Below are 25,217 nucleotides of genomic sequence, written 5' to 3'. Positions count from 1 at the left end.
CCCTTCTTGTAGACAGCCTCAGTGTTCTTTGACCAGTCCAGTTTATTGTCAATTCGTATCCCCAGGTATTTGTAATCTTCCACCATGTCCACACTGACCCCTTGGATGGAAACAGGGGTCACCAGTGCCTTAGCCCTCCTCAGGTCCACCACCAGCTCCTTAGTCTTTTTCACATTAAGCTGCAGATGATTCTGCTCACACCATGTGACAAAGTTTCCCACCATAGCCCTGTACTCAGCCTCATCTCCCTTGCTGATGCATCTAACTATGGCAGAGTCATCAGAAAACTTCTGAAGATGGCAAGACTCTGTGCAGTAATTGAAGTCCGAGGTGTAGATGGTGAAGAGAAAGGGAGACAGGACAGTCCCCTGGGGAGCCCAAGTGCTGCTGACCACTCTGTCTGACACACAGAGTTGCAATATCTGGTATGAGGAAATGGTTCCTGCCGTTTACTCTATGGTGGTATCCATTAGTTTCGCGAAACCATGGATCTGCACCTGGAATGGTTTCCAGGGCACATGCCTGGACGAGGTTGTATGGAAGACCAGCAGTTGCCCATGCAGCGAGTCTCCCTTCTCCACGACACCGATGTTGTCCAAGGGAAGGGCAAGGGCCGATACAGCTTAGCACCAGTGTCATCGCAGGAGTTGCCAGAAGAGGTTGAAGGCAATGTCGGACTGTCTTAGGGACTCCAGCTCCATTTTTTCCCTCAAGGTTTACTCCTGAAGCCTTTCCCATGAGTGGGTATGGCCGCAATGCAGCAGAGGTTTGAAATCTGAGTTTTCCCTCTCTTAGATGGACTGCCTTCCCAGGCTGATGAGCATCTAGCTGAAGCACTGGTTTTAAGGCACCAGGATCCGCCTTCGTCCTGTCGGTAGAAACAGTTCCACTGGGCTTAGAGGCCAAGCCATGCGAGAAGGCCAGGAGTTGGACTTGGTTGTCAGAGGCTATTTGAGGCACATGCCCTGAGGAGCATTTTTAGGTAGTGGGAGCTTGTCCTGTTAACCTCCACCAGTCTTGAGAAACAGATTCAGCCTCTCCTCATAATTGAAATACTGCACCCCAGTCAACATTCTGGTCAACCCCCTCTGTATCCTCTCCAGCATTACCACATCTTTATAATTGTGTTGTAACCAGAACTGCATACAATCCAACTGAGTTTTGATCACTGTTCTGTAACCTTAGAGCAGAATCTCCCAGCTCGTGTATTGAATGCCCTGACTAATGAAGGCCAGCTACCCAAGCACCTTCTTAAGCATGTTATCTACCTCACATTTATATGGATTAAACTGCTTTTGCCATTTCTAAACCAATTTTACCAACTCATCAATAGCACCCTGTAGTTTAAGATCACCATTGGGTGATACATAATCACCCAACTTACTCCTTAGACATTCAAATCACGTACAGGTTAATGTTGGTGAAGTAGATTAAGACCATAAGACACAGGAGCAGAATTAGACCATTCATCCCATTGAATCTGCTCTGTCATTCTATCATGGCTGATCCTGGATCCCACACAACCCCATACACCTGCCTCCCCCCCAAATACTTTGATACCCTGACCAATCAGGTAACAATCAACTTACACTTTAAATATACCCAGTGTCCTGGTCTCCACCATAGTCTGTGGCAGAACATTCCACAGAATCACTACTCTCTGGCTATAAAAAATTCCTCCTCCTATTCTAAAATGTCACCCCTCAATTTTGAGGCTGTGTCCTCTAGTTCTGGATACACACAGCATCCTCTCCACATCCATCTTATCTAGCCCTTACAACATTCGGTAGGTTCAATGAGATCGCCCGCATTCTTCTAAATTCCAGTGAGTACAGGCCCAAAGCTACCAAACACTCCATATGTTAACCCTTTCATTCCCTGGACTCATCCTCGTGAACCTTTTCTGGATTGACAACAGATCTTTCCTAAGATATGGGGTTCCAAAACTGTTGACAATACTCCAAGTGTGGCCTAGCTCATGTCTTATAAAGCCTCAGCATTATCTCCTTGCTTTTATATTCTAAATTCCAATGCTTTACTTTACTTCACTTTAAAGATTATGCATATTCCAATCTTAGTGCGCCAATAATGATGTGAATGTTTCGGCTGGTGGATGAAGTGCCAATCAAGTAGGCTGCCTTGTTCTGAAATGCTTCCTGTATGTAACTAAAATTATACTCAACCAGGTAGAATGTCAAAAAGTATTGACAACTGACACTTGACAATTGCACTCCTAATTTGTGCCTTGTAGAGTGTTAGACCTGGAGCTGGGGTTAAGTTGCTTGTCACAGATTACTTGATCTGTGAAGCTCTGACAGTTAAACAGCTATTCCAGTAAAATTTCTAAGAATGTAAGGATTGGTAGTATTTTATTTCAAACTATAATTTTAGTTTTAATTTTTTTTTGAATATTTGTGATTGCCTTTGACATTTACTTTTACAGCCGGTTAAACTAAACCCCTAATTATTTGAAGCTATCAAAGCAAAACAGGGGAGAGGGACTGCCAATTTAATCAGAAAGGTAGGTAGCACATTGAGTCTTGATGACCAGCTGGGATCTGAAAAAACACTGAGCCAGGAAAATACAGGCTCTGAAAATGGACAACCATTGAGCTGAGGTTGCACACCGGTCAATAGATTATCCAGAGCTTTCAGTTCATTTGATTTTAACAGGATGAAGTTGAGAACATACGCACACCTATATTGTAAATATTTGACTAGATTATGCAAGGTACAACTATATTCACATTAATTTACAACTCTTAAGTCAGACAGTTTATGATATATTTATCTACCTTCAACATCAGTAGACCAGAATGTGTTGGGTCACAAGAGTGAAACTTAATCTAATATCTAATGCCACCAGTAAAAATATAAGATCTTAGGAGCAAGTGTTCAATAAAGTATACCAAGACAAATTATGACTATTAAATTCAAGCTCACCTCTGTACTTCAGGTCATTGAATTCTCTAATGTTTTGTAAATTAACAGATTCCATTCCTTTTGAAGAAGGTCGGTGTACCAGGGCCTGTATACGCTGCCTGGCCAAGTCAAAAACATCAACCTGATTTCTTTCTCGCTTCCTATTGAAAAAAATTCACATGAAATATAAACTATAAAAGGTATAAGATTAGCAGCACATTTAATTCCATGTTTTGTGTAATATGTTTAGAGATTTAGATACTATCTTTAATCAATGGCAAAATTATAACAAAACAATGCATTTGAAAGATTCCATCATTTAGTCAAATACATAATAAATAGAAAAGATTGGAACCTAGGAATACATACACAGTTCACTGAAAGTGGTTGTGCAAATAGAGAGAATGGTGAAGAAGGCACTGGCCTTCATCACTCAGTTCATCAAGTTTAGGAGTAAGGTTGTTACACTGCAGGTATACAAGTTATTGTTGAGGCCACACATGGAATATTGTGTACAGTTTAGGAAAGACATTGTCAAGCTGGAGAGGGTGCAGAGAAGTTTTACATGGATACAAATTAGACTACATGGTCTGAGTTACAGAGAGACTGGTCATGCTGGCTTGTTATTCCTTGGAGCATAGTAGGATCATAGAAGTTGAGAAGTCCAGAACTAAAGGTCACAGATACAAAATCAGTTTGGAGAGATTTAAGACAGCTGAGAAGTAATTTCTTTACACAAAGTGAGTACCTGGAATGAGCTGCCAGAGGAAGCGACTGAGGTGGGTACAATTCCAACATTTAAGAGGCGTTTAGATAGGTACATGGAAGAGAGGAGGTTGTAAGGTTATGGGCTGAATATGGAAAATTGGGACTAGCAGGGAAGGAGAATACAGCTGGGCTAAAGGGCCTGCTTCCATGCTGTATTACTGTGATAATTCTGACTCTATGAGAAAACCTTGGAACCACTCAAGTGATCAGGCAGCCTCTGTGAAGAGGGGAACAAGTAATATTCCTTAGCAATAAATTTTCATCATGTTATCCTGTTTCTCTCTTCACTAATAATGCCAAATGTTCTGTTTTTGTCCAACTTGTTCTGTTTCTTATTTCACTTTCTTGGCATTTGCAGCAAAAAGTATAGAGGCAGACACTTAAACATTCCGGACTAATAGTAAACCTTATTATGCAGAAAATAACTGTTTGTTGTGACAAAATAAATTGAATTAGCCCAGAGTATGCCATTCCTCCAAAGTCCTTACCTACATTTTTAACAGTTCAGTACCCTATGAGTCAGTTATACTTAAACGTATGAAGGCTTTAAAAATGATCTCTGATGTCGTGTATACATGAAAACACTTGACAGAATTATTAAGGATGAAAGAAAACTACTCAACTACTCAAAAAAATGGTATACACCTGCTTAATATAACAAATAGCAGGAAAAGGCCTTTAATTCCCTTTTGCCTGCTCCAACTTTAATCCCAATGCCATTTACTTAACCCTTGATTTCCTTAAAATTTAAAAATATATCAATCTTTATCTTAAAGATACTTATCAACTATGCACCCACAGGCAGTTCTAGATACCCAAACCAGGAGTTGCATCAACTGTCAAGCCTCATGAGAATTTTGTAAATTTCAATGTGATCATGTCTCATTTTTCTAAACTCTTAGTACCTCAGCCAAATATGTTTATTCTCCTCTCTACAAAAAACTAGGAATTAATCTAGTGAACTTTCGCTAACTTTCGTTTATTGTAAGTCTACCTTTCTCAAAGAAAGGTCACCTGTACATAATATTTCAGATGTGGTCTCACCACGGCCACATATAATTGGAGCAGCTAATACTACAATTGCCTTGCAACAAAGGCTAGCAGACTATTTGCCTTCCTAAGTGCTTATGAGCTCAAATTTACATTTTTTTCTTCAGTCAGCAAGATAATAAATAATAAAAACTCAATTATACTGCAATATTTCCAGTAATCTAGTAACTAGAAATATTAAAAAAAGGCTTCACAATAAGATCACATAAGGCCAGAATTGCAGGAATAGATGTTAATCAATGTGGGTTTATGAGAACACCATCACCAAAAAGTGATCTACAGGCTTTAATTTATGGATGACTACTTTGCATTATATTTATTATGGCTATAGATGAAGGTATTTGGACAAGATTGGGGCATCATCTGTTACTTTGCAGAGGTAATAATATTTCAGGACTATAGACAATTCTTGAGTGTTACAGATGGATTACATCACAGAACTTTTAACTCAGGAAAGTAGAGTATTGGAAGGTAGATCACAAAACACCTTCCTGATTTTTTTCTATTGCATATAACCAAAATTTATTTACAGATCTAACCTGACATTTGCAACTGCTCCATCATCTTCTATATCAGCATTTTGAAACTGGTCCTCAAGACGGCGTTCCTCACTTCGCAGCTGTCTTCTCAAAGCCGATAGTTCACTAATTATATCTCTCTTTTCTTCTGTTTTAGAATAGTCAAATTACAAATAAAAATTCCAAAAACATCCAAGTTTTCATCATCTTTGATCTTTGTAAGCAATGAGTAACAAGCTTAAAGAAAAACTACTTTCCCCATTTAACCCTTTTAACTATTATGTTCCGGTGATTTTCTAATACCATCTACTCCAGAGACAATCTGCAAGGTGTCTAGAAATGAACACACCCCTAAACCTACTTGATCTTCAGATTTCTTAGCTTCTTACCATTTAAAAAATGGTTCAGTCTATTGCTTTAAGGACCAGAGCAAACAGCCACACAATTCATAAAAATGAAGTGCAGATTTCACAATTCCTGTCAGTTTTACAGAGACATTCTATTTACAGTACCAAACACAAGCTGACAACAGTAATAAAATAAATAATTTAAGTCTAAATGATAAATTAAACAATCAGATTTTGTTTGTGTTAATGCTGTAATTTTCTATCATAATCTCATTAAATTTTAGTACTCAGAACTGTCCAGTAACTAATTATATTTTAGAGCTATGTTACCATGCGCTCGAAGCTGATTCCGTCTAGCAGGAACAGGCGGCGACTTGGTCCCTGAATGTGGACGATCCTATTAAACCAAAATATTATTTAAAATAACAAAACAAAAGTTTAACGTTTCAGAGTTATGTAAATGAAACACTGATTAAAACGTGCCTGGATTGAGCTTTAGAAGTTGCAGATATTTAAATAGTGGCTTTTATGGAATGTTCTGGACTGGCCATATGTTGATACCCTGTTTCTAAGTTGTATGTATGTACAATGAAACCAACTATTAAAGAAAATTAATTCACTTCAGTGCAATAACTATCAGCAGTCATGGCTGCACTGTCACAACTGAAATGTTTATTCTGAATTGGAATGCTCAGGTTTTTCCAATGTGGCCAAAAGATATCCAGTCACAGAGGAATTGGATGGATGATCATGTTTGTCCTAACTCTCCTAAGAGAAAAAGTTGTTAGCTTTCTGAAAAATTCCACCATCGAACTAGGTGAATAAGAATTCATCACCTTAGTGCCCTTTTAATTACTGGCAATGTGGTCTCTGTCTCAATCTACATTGTATTGTAGGTGCAAATATTTTCAAATTTAAGTGACAATCTCCTTGGTGACCAGGATATCCTCTACTGTCAAGATGAAGCCACACTCAGGTTGGAAGAACAACACCTTATATTCTGTCTGGGTAGCCTCCAACCTGATGGCATGAACATTGGTTTCTCCAACTTCCACTAATGCCCCCCTCCCCTTCTTATCCCATCCTTTCATTTATTTATTTATTATCTCTCCCCCCCCCCCTTTTCTTTTCTCTCTCTGCCCCTCTCACAAACACTCCTTGCCTGCTCTCCATCTCCCTCTGGTGCTCTCCTCCCCCTTTCTTTCTCCCTAGGCCTCCCACCCTATGACCCTCTTTCTTCTCCAGCTGTGTATCCCTTTTACCAATCAACTTTCAAGCTCTTAGCTTCATCCCTCCCCCTCCTGTCTTCTCCTATCATTTTGGATCTCCCCCTCTCAAATCTCTTATTATCTCCTCTTTCAGTTAGTCCTGACGAAGGGCCTCGGCCCGAAACATCAACTGTACTTCCTCCTATAGATGTTGCCTGGCCTGCTGCATTCCACCAGCATTTTGTGTATGTTGCTTAAACCTAATACACTGTTCTTTTGCTAAAACATTTAACCACTCTCAAAATTCAATTGTATGATATAAAAACTAATTTATCCTTTTAACTCAAGAATACAAGGAAGACAACTATCCCAATAATTAGAACTGATCACCAAACCAAATTGCAAACCAAAAATTATATCAAATGTCTTCCCCTTGTTTCTAATAGCATTTTTTAATTATTTAGTTATTCATTATCAGAAGAGTTGAAGGAACTCACCAAGTCTAATTCATGGATGGAAACATTTGCAGGAGACAAATCAGCTCTTGGAAATGTAAACTGTTTGTTCTTCACAGTTGGAATTGGTGGGGAAGGTGGTCTCTGAAATGCAAAAATTTCTTTTCATGACAATAAAGCAAAATTGGTAACAGAACTGTTACACTGTCACAGATGAAAGCATCTCAACACTACAAGTGTGTTTTGTCAGTCAAAGACGAGGTGAGTAATAAAAAGTAATAAAGTTTAATACTATTCCTTTATTACTCAGAAAAAGGACAACGAACGTTCCACTCATTATTGCTAATACTCTATCAGAGAGAGAAAAAAATTTCCTGAATACTTAAAGAGTATCCAAAGTGACCCAAAATATTACATTGTAACATTTATATATTGACTGCTTGGTGCAAAATAGCAACATGGTAAAGTAGCCCTCAAACTCGCTTGCAGCTACAGCTTTGAATACAACCTTTGAAGCATGTTGGAACATTTTTTTCAAAAGTATTAGCAACACTTATTCCACAGTTTCTTGCTTAGCTTTTCTAAATACATAAATGCCTCAAAATCTCAGTTGTTTGTCCTGCCAAACCTGTTCTTGACTGCGTTGTTCTTCATAGCCTCTGCAAGTTCCTCCTGTGATCCTAACAACCTCACCCTTCTCTTGTAAATGTGGTAGCAGTTCATTCCCTGCCAACTTTCACTAACAACTGAATAAGTTTTATTGTAATGTAACTTTTTTAAGAGATTGTTCTCGAGGTCAGGGTTATGAGGAAGGTCACCACAAACATGGGAAGTTCAACTTCTAACATCCACTATTTTTTAGAGTAATGTTAAACAAGGGAACACTGTAAACCATTTCAAAAACAATATCAATAAATTATGTTTTAAGTCTTTATAAATAGCATTATGGGGATTGCAGTGCTGAGTGTCTTGAACTATAGTTGTGTTCCCAAAAGTTGTATGACCAAAACTGCCAGTTGAGGTTTTTTTTTTGACAATGCACCAATGAGCAGCAACATGTCATGTCTGATGCACATGAACAGAATTAGCACTTTGAGCTATTCAAATTCATGTGAGCTTGAACTTACAAAAGTTCAAAATAAATTTATTATCAAAGTACACGTACGTCACCGTAAAACCCTAAGATACATTCTCTAGTGGGCATGCACAGTAAATACAAAGAAATACAATAGAACTTATGAAATAGTCACAAAAGACAAACAACAAATATGCAAAAGACAACAAACTGCACAAATACAAAAAAAAATAAGTAACTAACAATAAATATTGAGAAGATAAAACTAAGAGTCCTTGAAATTGAGTCCATAGGTTGAACAAATAGTTCAGTGTTAGGATGAGTGAAGATGAGTGAAGTTATCCCCTGTGGTTCAAGAGCCTGATGGCTGAGAGATAATAGCTTCCTGAAGCTGGTGGTATGAGTCCTGAGGCTCCTGTACCTCCTTCCTAATGGCAGCAGCAAGAAGATAGCATGGCTTGGATGATGGAGGTCCTTGACGATGAATGCTGCTTTCCTGCGAAAGCATTCCACGTACATGTGCTCTAATGTGAGGAGCGCTTTCCACATGGTGAACTGAGCTGTATCCAATAATTTTTGTAAGCTTTTCCATGCAAAGGCATTCATGTTTTCATATAGGGCCATGATGGTCACATGATCTCTGTTGGATTCTGATCCTTTAATCCAAGGTTCTTTCAGAAGTCAGGAAAGAAGCACTAAACTTGTTTGCTTCACAATCGTTTTATTTAGCATTGATAGAACAAAGGAAAATTGAAACAGAATGAAAGAGATCTACTAAGTGAAAGGAGAGACAAAGAACTATGATCTAAGATAAAGATGGAGCTGACCTCATGGAACAGCTCTTTTATAGAAAAGAAAAATTGCATTCAAATTTGTAGATAAGGGTTGACCAACGAGAATTCTTATTCAAGTAAGGTAGTACCAAGCAAAAGCTTCCAGAATCATACTTTGTATAACCACTAGGGAACACACTGAAACTGCATATACATATTGTGGCACTTACATGTATACAAGGACTACTTAAAAAATATACAAGCAGATAATTAACTGTTAAACTGCAAAGAAAATAACAATTAAATAGGATTAAAAAGTCATATCTGACGTCTCAGAAGTCATAAACTTCAAGTTTCAGATAAATCGAGCAAGCATTCAAGGAAGGTGCTCACACCCTTATGAACAATTGAATTTCCTGTCATAAGCACCTTTTGCAGAAAAGATATAATCTGCAGAGTGTTCTTCAGAATCTTGTTAAGGTTCTTTTGTTCACTGAAAGGACATCCATTTCCATCATTTCTCACTAACACTCTTCAAAGGGTTGAAGATGATGTTATGGTTTACCTCCTCCTCAGAAGAATGAGGAAAAGTGTAGATCTTTGGTGCTAGTTCTTGTCAGATATCTTTCCCTTTTATTTCTGACTTAATTAATGATTTGATGGACATTTTCTTACTGCAAGATTTTGTATGACATTTACAGCTTTCTAATTTTGAAGAGGAACCTGCTCAAACTAACTGCAGTGAGGTGATTGATGCCAGGAAAAACAGAGTTACAAAATGAGCCTGCACTAAAATGAGCACATCATATTAATGATATTAACTCTCCCAAAAATGTGCTCAAAATTGGTTAGTACATTTTAATGCATGATTTACTTACATTTCACAAATTATTCTGGCAAGGTAAAGATAAATTTATGAGGCAACTCTTACTCATTTGTCATCTGTAGGGGTCACAAAGAGAATTGGAGTACTCTGTCAGTACCATCTTGCTGAGGATCTCCCTTTGGCTGGATGAGCAATGGGAGAAGAACAGCAAACCAGGTAGACCTACACCAACTGATGCAGGACAGAGGGACTGAAAAGCAATGAAGAATAATTTCACTCAGAAATGTAGGATATCCTTCTTCTTAATCTTCATCAGAAACCAATGCCCTGTCAAAAAAAGTTCTCTTTTACCCTGATATACCTTTTTCACTGACTTCTCTCTTTATCTACAATACTTTACATCCTACATGCAAGTAAAATATTGGGGGAAATTTTACACACAAGTGAAATTAAACAGTATAATGCTGCTGGCATTTATACATGATGAGACCTGGCTGGTGGGAGGGAGTTCAGTAGTCTTATGGCCTGGACAAAGGAACTGTTTACAACCCTAACAATATTTGTCATAATACTACGGTACCTCATACCTCCTGCCTGCTGATTGTGGGGTGGGGGGGGGGGGGCGGTCAAAGAGACTGTTGGACAGATTGGAGGGATCACTGACAATGCTAAACCTGCATATGCAGCATTCCTGAAAATGATCACGAGTGGGTGGAAGAGAGACCCCAATGATCATCTCAGCAGTCCTTGCAATCTTCTGTAGGGACTTGTGGTCTGATGCCTTGTAATTCCTGTACCAGGTGGTGATGCAACTAGTCAGGACACTTCTGGAAAATTGGTTAAAACGGGGGTTGGGGGGTGTCACTCACCTCATTCTCCTCAGGAAGTGGATATGCTGCTATGCTTTTTCTTGACCACAGAAGTGGTGTTGAGGGACCAGCTGAGATTAAACATTATATGCACTCACAGAAACTCTCCACATTGAATATAATGAACCATCTGTGCTTGAGCAGATGGCTTTAAATCATGACAATCATCACTTACCTTAAAAATTTTAACTCTTTATCCAAAATCAAGCCCTTAAATTCAATACCCAAATAATATACTACGAGCATCAAGGATTGCTCTGCAAACTTATATTGCAAAACGTTTTACATGAAATCCCCTAATAAAACTTATAAAGACACTTCAGCATCTTTGGATTTTTGGATCAATAATTGATAAATTGAATAGTGCACCACAAGGACATGCCCTTCAGCCCATGATACTACATTTAATTTCTGCAAATTGAACCCTTTACGGATTATAGGTTGATAAAGAAATAGTAGCAATTATATTAACAATTTACTACTGATAGGAGAAAATATTTCAAATAGACTCTCTTTTGATAGTCTTCTCTTTCTAAACTCAAACATAAAATTTACCTTCTCATCTGCCCTTGCAGACCGTTCCCTTTCTGCTTGCTGTCGAAACAACAACTCCTGCTTTTCTTCTTCTTCTTTTCGTTTTTTTTCTGCTAATTTTCGACGTTCTTCAGCTAACCGTACAATTTCTTCATTTTTAAGCCTTTGCTGGAAATTAAATTTCCATTTTAAAACAATATAATGTTCAATATTTTCTACTGTCAACTCTGACATTCTTATATTTTTCATCAGATTTTATGTGCAGGTTCACATTTCTGCGAATGAGAAAACAAAGGAAAGGCCACAAAGACCCTCAAGCCTGTTATAGTACTTAGTAACATCATGCTTGATCCAGTACCTCTGATCCCCATATGCCCTGTATTTTTAAGTTCAAACACCAATTGACTTCAACCTTAGATATATTCAAGCACAGAATTTCCATATTCCTTGTAACTTGAGTACAATCCTATGCTTAAAAAAAACTCTTCTAATCTCAGCCTTAAATGACCCCTTTTCCTGTATTTGTAATGTATTGAGAGTGGTATATATAGAGAGAGGGGGAGTGTGGGAGAGGGTGCGGCATGGGAGAGGGAGGGGAGGGGCATGGGAGAGAGGAGGGCTGGATCGGAGGGGGGGTTGTGGGGGGTTGGGAGGGGTGTTGTGGGAGGGAGGTGTGTGGGAGAGAGAGAGAGAGAGAGGTGTGGGAGAGAGAGGGGGTGTGGGAGAGATCAACTCAGTAAATTATGCAGCACTAATTCCATATTTACTTATCTAATTGTTCTAAAACTGGACAGGGTACTCAAAACATAATTGCAACAAGGTTTTGTACAATCTTAACATAAATCCTTTTTTTTGAAATTGCAGCTCTCTTGCAATAAAGTTCAATAAACCACTTACCATAAGATTGCCATATCTGTAGTTTTCTTTTAAAATATACTGTATGTATATTTCAGCAAAATGCCCAGATTAACAACAGTATTTTTTCAGTTCATAACTTTTATCTACCACAATTAAACTGATTTATGCAAAGCAGGATAGAGAAAGCCACTTAGATGCTTGTCATCGCTATCTTAAAATTCTGCCCCAACAAAGCAACAATCCAGAAATTATTATCCTAATAATGCAGAGTATCAGTGCTCAGTACTATTACTGATTAAAACTTATGGCATCTCACATACACAGATGAACTTAGAAATTTGGCATTTCCTCCAAGGAATACAATGTTGTGGCCTTCACTGTTGAAATCTGCACAGGGATCTTTATCATGGTATGACTTTAAATTAATAACCCAAAGTTATCAGAAAAAAGCACATTAAAATAATATTATTACCATAGAGCCCATTGAAAGCTGGTGGTATTTAATTACATGACATAATAAATCTGAATAGACCTCCCAGTTTCCAACAATAATTTTCCCATGTAAAAGTCTCTCAGATGATTATTGGGTATTTTTACCTTTGTTGTGTATGTAGCTTTTTAATTTTATTTTTATTACATATTTTATTTTACTGCTTTGTGCAGTGATATACATATATGTATTTCCTGTGTCTTTCAGTTGTTGCTTTGTCAATATAGGGATTCTTAAATTTTATATTTTAAATAACAACCTGGCTTGCTTTTCCTCCTGACAGATACCATTGGCCCCTTGTTAGGAGAAAACTTAATTAAATATTGGTAAACTGATCATCGGCACTGTTAAGCTCACTAACAGACTGTTGAAGTGTGTACACAAGGTAAAAGCAACAGTATCAAGTAAATTTCAGGTCTTAATCTTTATTGCAATCATCTAAAGCAATTTTCAGCAGTGATTTCTGTACAGTCAAAATATATTTTTTGACTATTATTAATGTTTTTGACATTTATGTCAGAATGTTGTTTCTGGATTTCAGTTCAGCATTCAACACTATTGTCCTATAAACCTTGGCGAACAAACTCCTACTCCTCAGTCTATCTATACCACTGTGCAACTGGGTGGGGACTTTCTAATCAACAGACTCCGTCAGCCAAGATGCACAACCACTCCTCCCCACCCCCATCACTCTCAACACCACTGCCCCCCCCCCCCCCCCGGGTTGTGTGCTGAGCCTATCACCGTATACACCTGCTCATATATGACTGCTTGGTCAAACACTCAAGTAATCACATCGCAAGCTCACAAGTGACAGGATGGGGGTGGGGCTCAATGCCAACATCGATGAGGGGGGACTAGAAAGAAGAGTCAGGCAAATAACCTCTTCTTCATTGTCAACAAGACAAAGAAGATGGTTGCCGACTTCAGAATGCATACCACTAACACGTGGTTTTAAATCACTGATACAGAAGTGGAAATTGCAAGCAGTTTCAAACTCTGAGGAGTGCACATCACACACAACTTCTCATCGTCCCAGACAAATTCATCACAGCCAAGAAAACTCAGTAATGCCTCTACTTTCTGGGGAGGCTGAAGAGAGCTAGACTTTGCACACCAAATGCATGTCATTCTACAGATGTGCAGTAGGGACCATCCTAAAAGGTTACATCAGTGCTTGGTCCAAAAACTGCAATGCAGCAGACAGAAAAGCTTTACAATAGGTAGTCAAAACTGTCCAATGCATTACTGGCAGCAGCCTATCTGCCATCAAAGACATATACAGTCGGCCGTCCTTATCCATGGGTTCTGCATGCACAGATTCAACCAACCGCAGATCAGGAAAACACGGGAGTTCTCCCTCCAGTACTTGTTGTTTGAGCATGTACAGACATTTTTTTCTTGTCATTATTCCGTAAACAATACAGTATAACTATTTACATAGCATTTACTTTGCATTAGGTATTATAAGTAATCAGGAGATGATTTAAAGTATACGGGAGGATGTGTGTAGGTTACCATGGATCGGGATCAGCAAAAAAAGCACAAAGTCCTCTCTCCAGCACTCGTTGTTTGAGCATGTAGAGACTTTTTTCTTGTCATTATTCCCTAAACAATACAGTATAACAACTATTTACATAGCAATTACTTTGTATTAGGTATTATAAGTAAGTCGGAACAGGTACATCTGGTATTGTTTGGTGTCAGTTAGTCAAATGTTTGTCTTAGCATTTAGTATATATTTTACCTTTCTATGCTTATAAAACATTTAATAAACATATGTATTTCAATAATTAAACCACTGTGTTGATTAGTAATTAGTTTTCACTAATTAGTTTTTAGTAATTAGCTTTCATCAGGGCAGGGCCTTACACATGCTCCATTATTCTCACTTTATCCTTAAAAATTGTTCCAATAGTTGACCAACTGTAGCCTAACGCTTTTCCAATGACCGATGGTGTTTCACCTCTTTCCAATCGCTTTATTATTTCCACTTTATTTTCAATCGTGATCGTTTTTCATCAACGGAACAGAAACACTGCGGGTGGTGGGTCCTAAGTCCCGCCAGATCCTAAAGTCCACCGCACTGAGACAGGTTAAGTAAGGGACTTGAGCATACATGCTTTTTTGGTATCCATGGGTGGGGGGGGGGGGGGGGGTCCCAGAACCAATCCCCCTTGGATAAGGAGAGCCGACTTTATACAGAAAGGTGCTGGAAGAGGGCCAGTAACATCATGAAAGATCCCACACATTCTGTTCATGGTCTGCTTGACCCACTCCCATCAGGAAGGAGGCCATGTAGCATCCACGCCAAACTCAAAAACAGTTACTTACCTTAAGCAGCAAGGCTGATCAACACCTCCGCTCACTAACTCCACCAATACCTTATCAGTCACTTAATTTCACTTAATTATCAGTCAATTTCCCATCAGTCACTTTATGTACAGCCTAGTGTCACTTTATGGACATACATTCAATGCATATAAGCCATCATAAGTATTTATATTTATTGTGTGTTTTTCCATATTATTATTTAATTATTGTGCTCTTTATCTTTTATAGGGATTTTTTGTGTAGCATCACATCTGGAATAACAACTACTTCATTATCTATGTATGGCTTATAAAGTGATTGACATAGTATGTATATGAGTTATAGAGTTTAGAAGATACAAATTTTAAGATGGTGCTCGTGAAGTACAGCGGCAACTTCCTGACAGCAAAAAATTATTAACTACTTTACTAATCACACTCTTTCTCAAAAATGATCACTGCAATCCCCTATACAACTTGACATTTTTGCAGTGTGAACTGAAGTCTTGGAGAAGCAGAATGGTTGAGGTGTGATGGGTACGGGCTAGATCAAGGTGGCAGGACCCAGGCCCAAGTGCAAGGAACAAGCAGAGGTTTGACCAATTTAAGCACTGGGCAAAATTGGAAAGGTCTGGACTGAATGAAGGTGGCAGGTCTGGGCTTCAGAGCAAGGAATGGCCCACTGTTTGGCCGACTTAAGCTTTGAGCCAGATCGATAAGGTCAGGGCATTGGGGCTGGAAGTGAGGGATGGGGCGGTGTTCAACTCGCTGCTCCGCACAGTTTACTCGGCTATATGCTGAACTGAGGCTGTGGCCTGAAACTAATGGGCTCCTGGATCGGCTGTGACTGGCCTAATTGCTATGGACTAACTTTCACAAACTTTAGTTGGATAGCAGTAGAAAGATCAGTCCGAGTCAGCATGGATTTATGAAGGGAAAATCATGTTTGGCTAATCTTCTGGAGTTTTTTTTGAGGATGTAACTATGAAAATGGACAAGGGAGAGCCAGTGGATGTAGTGTATCTGGACTTCCAGAAAGCTTTTGATAAAGTCGCACAAAGGAGATTAGTGGGCAAAATTAGGGCACATGGTATTGGGGGCAGAGTACTGACATGGATTGAAAATTGGCTGGCTGACAGGAAACAAAGAGCAGTGATTAACAGGTCCCTTTCGGAATGGCAGGCTGTGTTTGACTGGCAGCTTCACAATAACAATTGAGAACAAGTGGTAAATGTTGGCCTAACCAACAATGAATATAAAAACAAGCACTCAGTGCAGCAACACTGAAAATACAAATCAACACAAACCAGTAAACCACAAGGAAAAGTGAGGAGACGAGACAAGGGACCATGAATGACTACATTTCTCATTAATTAAAGCATCGAGGAAGATTGAAACATCAAAGCAAATGTGGAGGAGAGCGAGCAGTTCTCATAGTTAGCTGGGTCAAGTCGCTTCCGTCGGAGAGGCCGTTGGGTCCCAATGCTCTTGGAGATGTTATCAAAATTCTGGGATTTATGGTTAGGACTGTAGTTCATATTGGTCCCTTTCAGTTTTATGTCTTTTTCATGTTCTCACCGATTCTTTCTTATTGCCAATTGGCAAGCTGGGAGCTTAGGTGATCTGTTAGCTTTTATGCCAGGGTGGGTTGGGGGTGTTTGGGGTTGTATTCTGCATAAATACTTTGATAATAAAATGAACCTTTGAACCTTTATGAACCTTTGAATCTTTTAAGCCTAGCCCATTAGAGTTATGCAAGTTAAATAAAAACATTAATTTCAAGCATTTTTCATAATAAATATGCCAGCACAACTTTGTTATATGCATAAAAAAAATAAGACTCTCTATATTGTGTTGTGGTTGGTCTGGAGTTGCTGTTGTTTTTTCTTGTGTTGTGGGGCTTGGGGAGGACACTAAGCTTACTTGTCTTTAATTTAGGTGCTTTTTTTTTTGCTAAATTCTCTTCCTTTGTAGCATATTGTTATTGTATGCTTAATTTTGCACTGTTTTAATGTTCCTCATTGGGATTTGGGGTTTTTAATTTGTAAAATGTTTTGAAAAACTAATTAAAAAAAATAAAAAATAAAAAAATAAGAAATGCAAGAAGCACTCAGCAGATCTGGCAGCGTGCTTTAAGTTGAAAAGAGGTGAAAGGCTGCGAGAAATGAAGGAATGTTTGTAATGTAGTACTAACTAAAGCTATCATGGTAACAATTACTTCTAAAAATAAAACAGAAATTGAAGACTTACGAGCGACATGAACAAAACAAATTGAAACTAAGATAACCTTGTCCAGTTCCTTTCCGCATCCATGATTCCTCTGACATCTTCTGGCACTTCAACTTTTTCCAATTTCCTAATCCCAATTAACTCATCCTTACTACAATGCATGTGTAATTCTTCTGTGCTTCCATCCTACAGATGAAGGGCCTTCTCTCTTTCTCAAAGATCCAATAAATCTCCCTCTACTAATTTTCTTTAGCTGGCTAAACATGTTCTTATATTGAACAGCTTCTCTTCCATTTCCAGTTAACTTCTCCAAGTCAGTGGTGTACCACAGCAACGTGAATGGGATAAATTCTACCTATATCTTTACTGAATATATAGAACAGTCTCATTCATCTTTTTTTTCTGTTATATAACAGTACTGGTGTTGCTTCCTGTCCTTGTACAGAACCTAAAATTCATTAATTTGTTGTCAATTTTCATGTTGTTCTCCCTTCCACTTAATCCACTTCTGACTCTTCCCTTTCTTTGTTGAAATCTCTATACTCATCTCAGGAGATACATTAGCAACTGATATTCCTGAAATTCTTGGCTATCTCAACTATTTCAACAGTAAATGCACATTTTCCTATTCTGCTTTCTATAAGGACCTTCTTCTACATTCTCTGTCTTTGTTGTAGCTGCTCTGATAATGACTTTCCACACCTGTACCTTTAAGAAGTCTTTTTTTTCATAATTAGAACTGTAGAACCATAGAACGTTACAGCACAGAAAAAGGCCTTTTGGCCTTTCTTGGCTGTACCAAACCATTTTTCTGCCAAGTCCCACTGACCTGCACCTGGGCCATATCCCTCAAACCCCTCTCATCCATATACCTGTCCAAGTTTTTCTTAAATGTCAAAAGTGAGCCTGCATTCACCACTTCATCTGGCAGCTCATTCCACATTCCCACCACTCTCTGCATGAAGAAGCCCCCACTAATGTTCCCTTTAAACTTTTCCCCCTTCACCCTTAACCTCTGTTTTTTTTTCTCCCCTGGCCTCAGTGGAAAAAGCCTGCTTGCATTCCCTCTATCTATACCCATCGTAATTTTATACACCTCTATCAAATCACCCCTCATTCTCCTACGCTCCAGGGAATAAAGTCCTAACCCATTTAACCTTTCTCTGTAACTCAGTTTCTCAAGTCCCCACAACATCCTTGGAAACCTTCTCTGCACTTTTTCAACCTTATTAATATCCTTCCTGTAATTAGGTGACCAAAACTGTACACAATACTCCAAATTCGGTCTCACCAATGTCTTATACAAGCTCACCACTGCATTCCAACTCTTATACTCAATACTTTGATTTATAAAGGCCAATGTACCAAAAGCTCTCTTTACGACCCTATCTACTTGTGACGCCATTTTTAGGGAATTATGTATCTGTACTCCCAGATTCCTCTGTTCTACTGCACTCCTCAGTGTCCTACCATTTACCTTGTATGTTCTACCTTGGTTTGACCTTCCGAAGTGCAATACCTCACATTTGTCCAGATTAAGCTCCATCTGCCATTTTTCAGCCCATTCCTCCAACTGGTCCAAATCCCTCTGCAAGCTTTGAAAACCTTCCTCACTGTCCACTACACCTCCAATCTTCATATCATCAGCAAATTTGCTGATCCAATTTGCCACATTATCATCCAGATCATTGATATAGATGACAAATAACAACGGACCCAGCACTGATCCCTGTGGCACACCACTACTCACAGGCCTCCACTCAGAGTAGCAATCCTTCACTACAACTCTCTGGCTTCTTCCATTGAGCCAATGTCTAATCCAAAATTTACTACCTCTCCATGTATACCTAGCAACTGAATCTTCCTAACCAACCTCCCATGCGGGACCTGGTCAAAGGCCTTACTGAAGTCCATGTATACAACATCCATTGCCTTCCCTTCATCCACTTTCCTGGTAACTTCTTCGAAAAACTCTAATAGATTGGTTAAACATGACTTACCACGCACAAAGCCATGCTGACTTTTTCTAATAAGTCCCTGTCTATCCAAATACTTGTAGATCCTATCTCTTAGTATTCCTTCTAATAATTTACCTACTACCGATGTCAAACTTACCGGCCTATAAATTCCTGGCTTACTTTTTGAGCCTTTTTTAAACAACGGAACAACATGAGCTATCCTCCAATCCTCTGGCACCTGACCCGTGGATATCAACATTTTAAATATTTCTGCCAGGGCCCCTGCAATTTCAACACTAGTCTCCTTCAAGGTCCAAGGGAATTCCCCTTCAGGTCCTGGGGATTTATCCATTCTGATTTGCCTCAAGATAGCAAGCACCTCCTCCTCTTCAACCTGTATAAGTTCCATGACATCCCTACTTGTTTGCCTTGTTTCCATAGACTCCATTCCAGTTTCTTTAGTAAATACAGATGCAAAAAACCCATTTAATATCTCTCCCATTTCTTTTGGTTCCATACATAGCTGACTACTCTGATCTTCAAGAGGACCAATTTTATCCCTTCCTATCCTTTTGCTCCTAACATATCTGCAGAAGCTCTTAGGATTATCCTTCACCCTGACTGCCAAAGCAACCTCATGTCTTCTTTTAGCCCTCTTGATTTCTTTCTTAAGTATTTTCTTACTCTTTTTATACTCCTCAAGCATCTTATTTCCTCCTTGTTGCCTATACATGTTATACACCTCTCTCTTCTTCTTTATCAGAGTTCCAATATCCCTCGAGAACCAAGGTTCCTTATTCTTATTCATTTTGCCTTTAACCCTGACAGGAACATACAGACTCCGTACTATCAAAATTTCTCCTTTGAAGGCCTCCCACTTACCAATCACATCCATGCCAGAGAACAACCTGTCCCAATCTATGCTTTTCAGATCCTTTCTCATTTCTTCAAATTTGGCCTTTTTTCCAGTTTAGAACTTCAACCCGAAGACCAGATCTATCTTTATCCATGATCAAGTTGAAACTAATGACGTTATGATCACTAGAACCAAAGTGTTCCCCTACACACACTTCAATCACCTGCCCTAACTCATTTCCTAATAGATCTATTATTGCATCCTCCCTAGTTGTATTAATGAGAAAACTTTCCTGAACACAGTTCACAAACTCTAACCCCTCTAGACCTTTAACAGTATGGGAGTCACAATCAGTGTGTGGAAAATTAAAATACCCTACAATCACAACTTTCTGTCTCTTGCAGTTGTCTGTTATCTCTCTGCAGATTTGCTCCTCCAATTCTCGCTGACTATTGGGTGGTCTATAATACAGCCCTATTAATGTGGTCATACCTTTCCTGTTTCTTAGCTCCACCCATATGGCCTCAGTAGACAAGCCCTCTAATCTGTCCTGCCAAAGCACTGCTGTAATATTTTCCCTGACTAGCAAAGCCACCCCCCCACCCTTCATCCCTCTGCCTCTATCACGTCTGAAACAACGGAACCCAATATTCTCCCAATAAATGGTGACTTGTTCAGATGCAGCAAACCTCTTGGGGGCCAAACAAAGGAAAATTTCCTTTGTTAAATGTATTTTTTTTATGATCACTGGGCTCCAAGAACTTTGAGTAATGCAGGTCTAGACCATCAGTGAGCAGTTCATTGGTTGGAGTAGCCAGCCAGGTGTTGGTGGAGCCAGATTGGGTTTGAATGAACTGCATCAGAGACACTGGAATTTGTGTGTGAGGGAAGCATGCAGTGGGACAATGGGTGATTGCTTTGGACGGTTCTCTTGCGATCACAAGACTATCCATTGGACATTGATAATTTAAGATACTGCAGGACTGTTTCGCTTGTTTAGTGGCGTGACTGGTGGAATGGAAGCTGCATAGCCTCGGTTATAGCAAGGTCGGTGGATTGCCTGCTGCTGCATTCCAGGAGAAGAGGTGCTGAAGGCAGTGAAACATGGTGTCCGAGCTCAGTTGGGGGCTGATCTACCCTGTTGGTGCTGCCCTCCGGTGTTTGATTGGTGAAATGACAGGCCAGGAACCATCCCATCAATTTGAGAGACATGTCATTCAGGGGTCTTGGGCTATATAACTGTTTTTTTTTGCGTGACTATTTTTTTCCACTCGCTCTTTTGGAAGTGCCATGTATGTTTTGCATCTTGGCCCCACACGAATGCTGTTTTGTTCAGCTGTATCCATGTATGGTTGAATGATGATTAAAGTTGATTTGATTTGATGAGATAATTTTGGTTTTCCCCTCTTTCATGGTTGAGAAGATTCACAACTAAATACCTATATTCCTAAACTTGTGCTCGCAATATTCTCTTTTCCAAGCCAAAGCAAGGTTTGGGTTACACTTATCCTGAACTTTCACCACACTAGCCAGAACAACAGATTTTCCAATTGTAGAAACAAATTGCCCTTCAGCTTTATGAAGAAACATGTGGAATCTCTAGTCCCATCTTCCATCTCCATTCCCTTTTTTCACTTTCTCAATAAAATTGCAAGTAATGTAACACTTGCCCTTCCTTTTCCACCATCCAGGGACCCATCAACATGAAGCAACAATTCACTTGAAGTTTTTCCAATTTAGAGCATTTTATTCAGTGCTTATGATGTGGTGTACTCTGTATCAGAAAACTAACTGCAGACTGAGTGTGCACTTTATGGAACACCTGTTCAGTCCACAAGGGCACTCCTAAACTACTGCCTTTGATGCTCATTGTCCAATGCCTCTGTTGTCAGTTTCCTACATTGCTCCAAACATAAGTTCCAGGTACAGTAGCTAAATTTTCATCTGAATGTATAAATCCTCAAGATTTCCATATTGAATTTAACAATTATATACAACCCTTTTTATCCCTCAATTAGATTATTTTTTTGGTTTTCTGTCACCAGATGCCAAATTTTAAAGCATTTGCTACCTTGACATCTTTAGTCAGCACCTTATCATAGTCATCTCCTTTATTTTCCCTTCAGAACTCAATAAATGTTTTTTTTTCCACTTTTCCAGTTCTGGGTAAAGGAATCCTGACTTGACCCATCAGCTCAGTAACCCATTGAGCGGTTCCAGCATTTTCTACTTTTGTTTTAGACTTGAGCATCTGCTGTTTTTTTGTTTCAATTGTAGGCATAAATTTAAAAGAACACTGAAGATAGTATAGAAGATTAGCAAAGCACTGATTTTCAGAAAGTTCATAAATAAGCTACCTTGGAAGAGATTCCATAAATGTATTTGGAGGAATGTACAAGCAAACATTGAAGAGCAAATATATAAAATTGGCCGAACCAGATGGGAGGCAGAATATTTGGACAATAAAAGAGTTAGAAATCTTTTCTATGGAATTGAATATGAACTCAGAAATGCAAATAGAATGAAGATTTAAAACTAAAAGGAAGTAACAGTAACAAATACAGAGCATGTGGACCCATGTATTTGTTCTGTAATAGTTTTGGTTGTACTCATCTGCAACCTAGCTCTACATTCTTAAGTTCATTTCAAACCTTACCATCTTTGACAAATAAAAATCTATCATGCTGATTGTTGTGTTCAGTTTTTCAATTAACATAGTCTGAAGAGTTTATGGAGTATTAGAGGATTGCAGAAATAAACTTCCAGTACCCTTATGTAAAGGCAATACCACCTGGCTTTGCCCTTAATCACCATTGCCCAAATACAAGTTAGTGCCTTTTTTTTTAATTCACCCATAAAATTACTTGCCCTCTTAAATTCTTCATTTTTAAGCGCCCTAACTGAACACCCTTTAAACTTCTACACTATATGGTGTATGAGTTTAATGAATGTAATGTGTCTTCACCTTAACACCTTTAGCCTGGTGAATTTATGCTTCAATCCCTCCCAGGTAAATTCATCCCCATAAATAAACTCAGTACTTTAAATAAAGTCTAGTAAGAACTTTATAAAACTAAACTAACTTCCACTGTTTCCTGTTCCTGTTTGCATTGAATAAATGTGTGCATTTCAGTAGATTATCATGCTATATTTTCTGGAGACACAAGATACTACTGGAATTTGTTGCAACGAACAATTTAATGCAAAGTCTCGGCCCAAAACATCAACAATTCCTTTCTTCCCCCATAGATGCTGTTTGATCTACTGAGTTCCTCCAGTAGTTTGTTTGTAACATTATATCTTTACCTGCCTAATAATATTTACTTATTTCTATATTTGGACTACTTATTCTCTATCCCTCCACTTTTTTGAATTTCTCATATATAAAATATATTCATATTTTTCTTCTTCAAATTGGTTGACATAATTCTCCACATGTAATATCTTTTAAGTCTCTAATAAACATCACTTACATCTACAATATTTGTTTGTGACCCTACTCTTTTTTCCAAGTCTTTTGTAATTATAGTTAAAGTCCCCACCTATTCCTCCTAACCCAGATCACTGGGGTTACTGTTAATTACATTCTTTCCATGTCCTATTTCCCAAACCACATCCAAGCATTCTCAGTTTATTAAATTCCCCAGCTTGTTATCATTCTTTTATTAAATGAAATCTTTTCAAATATCCTTTGAATGCCCATATAAATTTTGACAATTTTTGCCACTCCCTCCATCTATCACCTGGATCACCTTTCCAAAAAAATTAACTAAGTCATTATTTACGACTTACCCTTTACAATCCATGCTGGTTCTCAGTTCATATCTGTCTAAGTGCTCAGTCACTCTTTCCTAATAACAGATTATTGTACAAGAAAAAGGATGTTAAAGCCATAGAGAGTATGCAGGATAGATTCACCAGGTTAGTGTTAGGAATGAGAAACCCTATACATGAGAAAATACTTGTGATGACAAGTATACTTAAATGGAAAGAAAATTCTTAACTTTTGTTGTTAGAGGTTTGATAGAGTACCGTAAATAGCTAAAAATTATCTTTAATTAAGGGCCTGTGATATATTCAATTTGGAATTATCACTAATGAAACTAGAAAAGGAGTAAAGAGAGATTCATTTATAGACAGGACTGCAGACATAGGGTCATGCTTTGCCAAGAAAAGTGGTCAGAATACATCACTCCTGTTTTTAAGGACATATAGGAAGAATGCATGAAGCAGAGGAAGATGCAGCTTGTGCATAGAGAACTGCAGAATGAAATGTTTTAACAAATAATGAATACAGACCAACGGTTTTGTTTCATACCTTTCCTTGTCCATACTGTTGAATGCAATGACACAACTGAAAATTCCCATGGGTGTTTTGAGTGACTATTTAAGAATCGCCTTAAAAAAGGCCAAAATCCTGGCTGATAAAAGGATACAAGACTGCCCTACCATGACACTTTCCATCTCTTTAACAGCACTTAAATGGAAAGTAATAAAATCCACAGATATAGTGAGCTTGAATTAAAACTGAATTTACTTTGAAATAATTAAACACCTATTTAAAATGAAAGAAAATATTCATTTTGCAATACGTAGTGTTTCTCAATTAAATACAGCAATAATTTAAAATGTGCAATATCTATTATTAGTCTAACAAGAAAGATTACCTCCTCTTCTTTACGTCGTTTCTTTTCTTGCTCCTCTTCAAGTTCTTTTGCAATTCGTGCTCTCTGCTCAGCTAATCGTTTTTCCTCTCGTTGCTCTTCAAGTTTACATTTTTCACGTTCTTCTTCTGCTTTGCGTCGCTTTTCCTCAATCTGAAACCAAATGAATAGTAATAAAAAGTTATTCTGATGAATTCTCTCTAGAACCAACTTCTTACAACAATTCCTTGTACTTCACATCATCAGAACCTCAGGAAAATCAGATTTCTAAAAAAATTTAGCTCAGTATCCATGCTGAAACTATCAGTTCTATTTTCTGTGCTTAAGAGTCATTGACTAATTTAGCATAAGTAATAACAAAATGAAATCTGAAATTTAATTACAGAAAATGGTTTGGTTTATTTAAGTACAAGAAGCTTAATTCATATCTAATTAGTTCCCAAAATGAAATCTAGAATAGAGTCTCACTTATTTCATGTGATGGTAAGTCCACTTCATCACATCA

At 38.3% G+C, this 25,217-nt stretch overlaps 1 protein-coding gene across 7 annotated transcripts in view; it reads right to left on the bottom strand.

The window, feature by feature from the left end:
* Positions 1 to 25,217, bottom strand: part of LOC132400865 (centrosome and spindle pole-associated protein 1) — a 150,337-nt gene that overhangs the window by 26,433 nt on the left and 98,687 nt on the right. For all 7 annotated transcript variants that reach the window (XM_059982382.1, XM_059982352.1, XM_059982359.1 and 4 more), the window contains 6 exons: positions 24,716 to 24,865; positions 11,367 to 11,513; positions 7,311 to 7,412; positions 5,936 to 6,002; positions 5,280 to 5,406; positions 2,944 to 3,083 (listed from right to left, as the gene is read on the bottom strand). In XM_059982382.1, the coding sequence (XP_059838365.1) occupies positions 2,944 to 3,083; positions 5,280 to 5,406; positions 5,936 to 6,002; positions 7,311 to 7,412; positions 11,367 to 11,513; positions 24,716 to 24,865 (733 nt within the window). The remainder of the gene's footprint in view (positions 1 to 2,943; positions 3,084 to 5,279; positions 5,407 to 5,935; positions 6,003 to 7,310; positions 7,413 to 11,366; positions 11,514 to 24,715; positions 24,866 to 25,217) is intronic.

The sequence above is a fragment of the Hypanus sabinus genome, chromosome 1 (genome assembly GCF_030144855.1).
Source record: "Hypanus sabinus isolate sHypSab1 chromosome 1, sHypSab1.hap1, whole genome shotgun sequence".
NCBI classification, from domain to species: Eukaryota; Metazoa; Chordata; class Chondrichthyes; order Myliobatiformes; family Dasyatidae; genus Hypanus; species Hypanus sabinus.
This window is presented reverse-complemented; position numbering and strand designations above follow the sequence as displayed.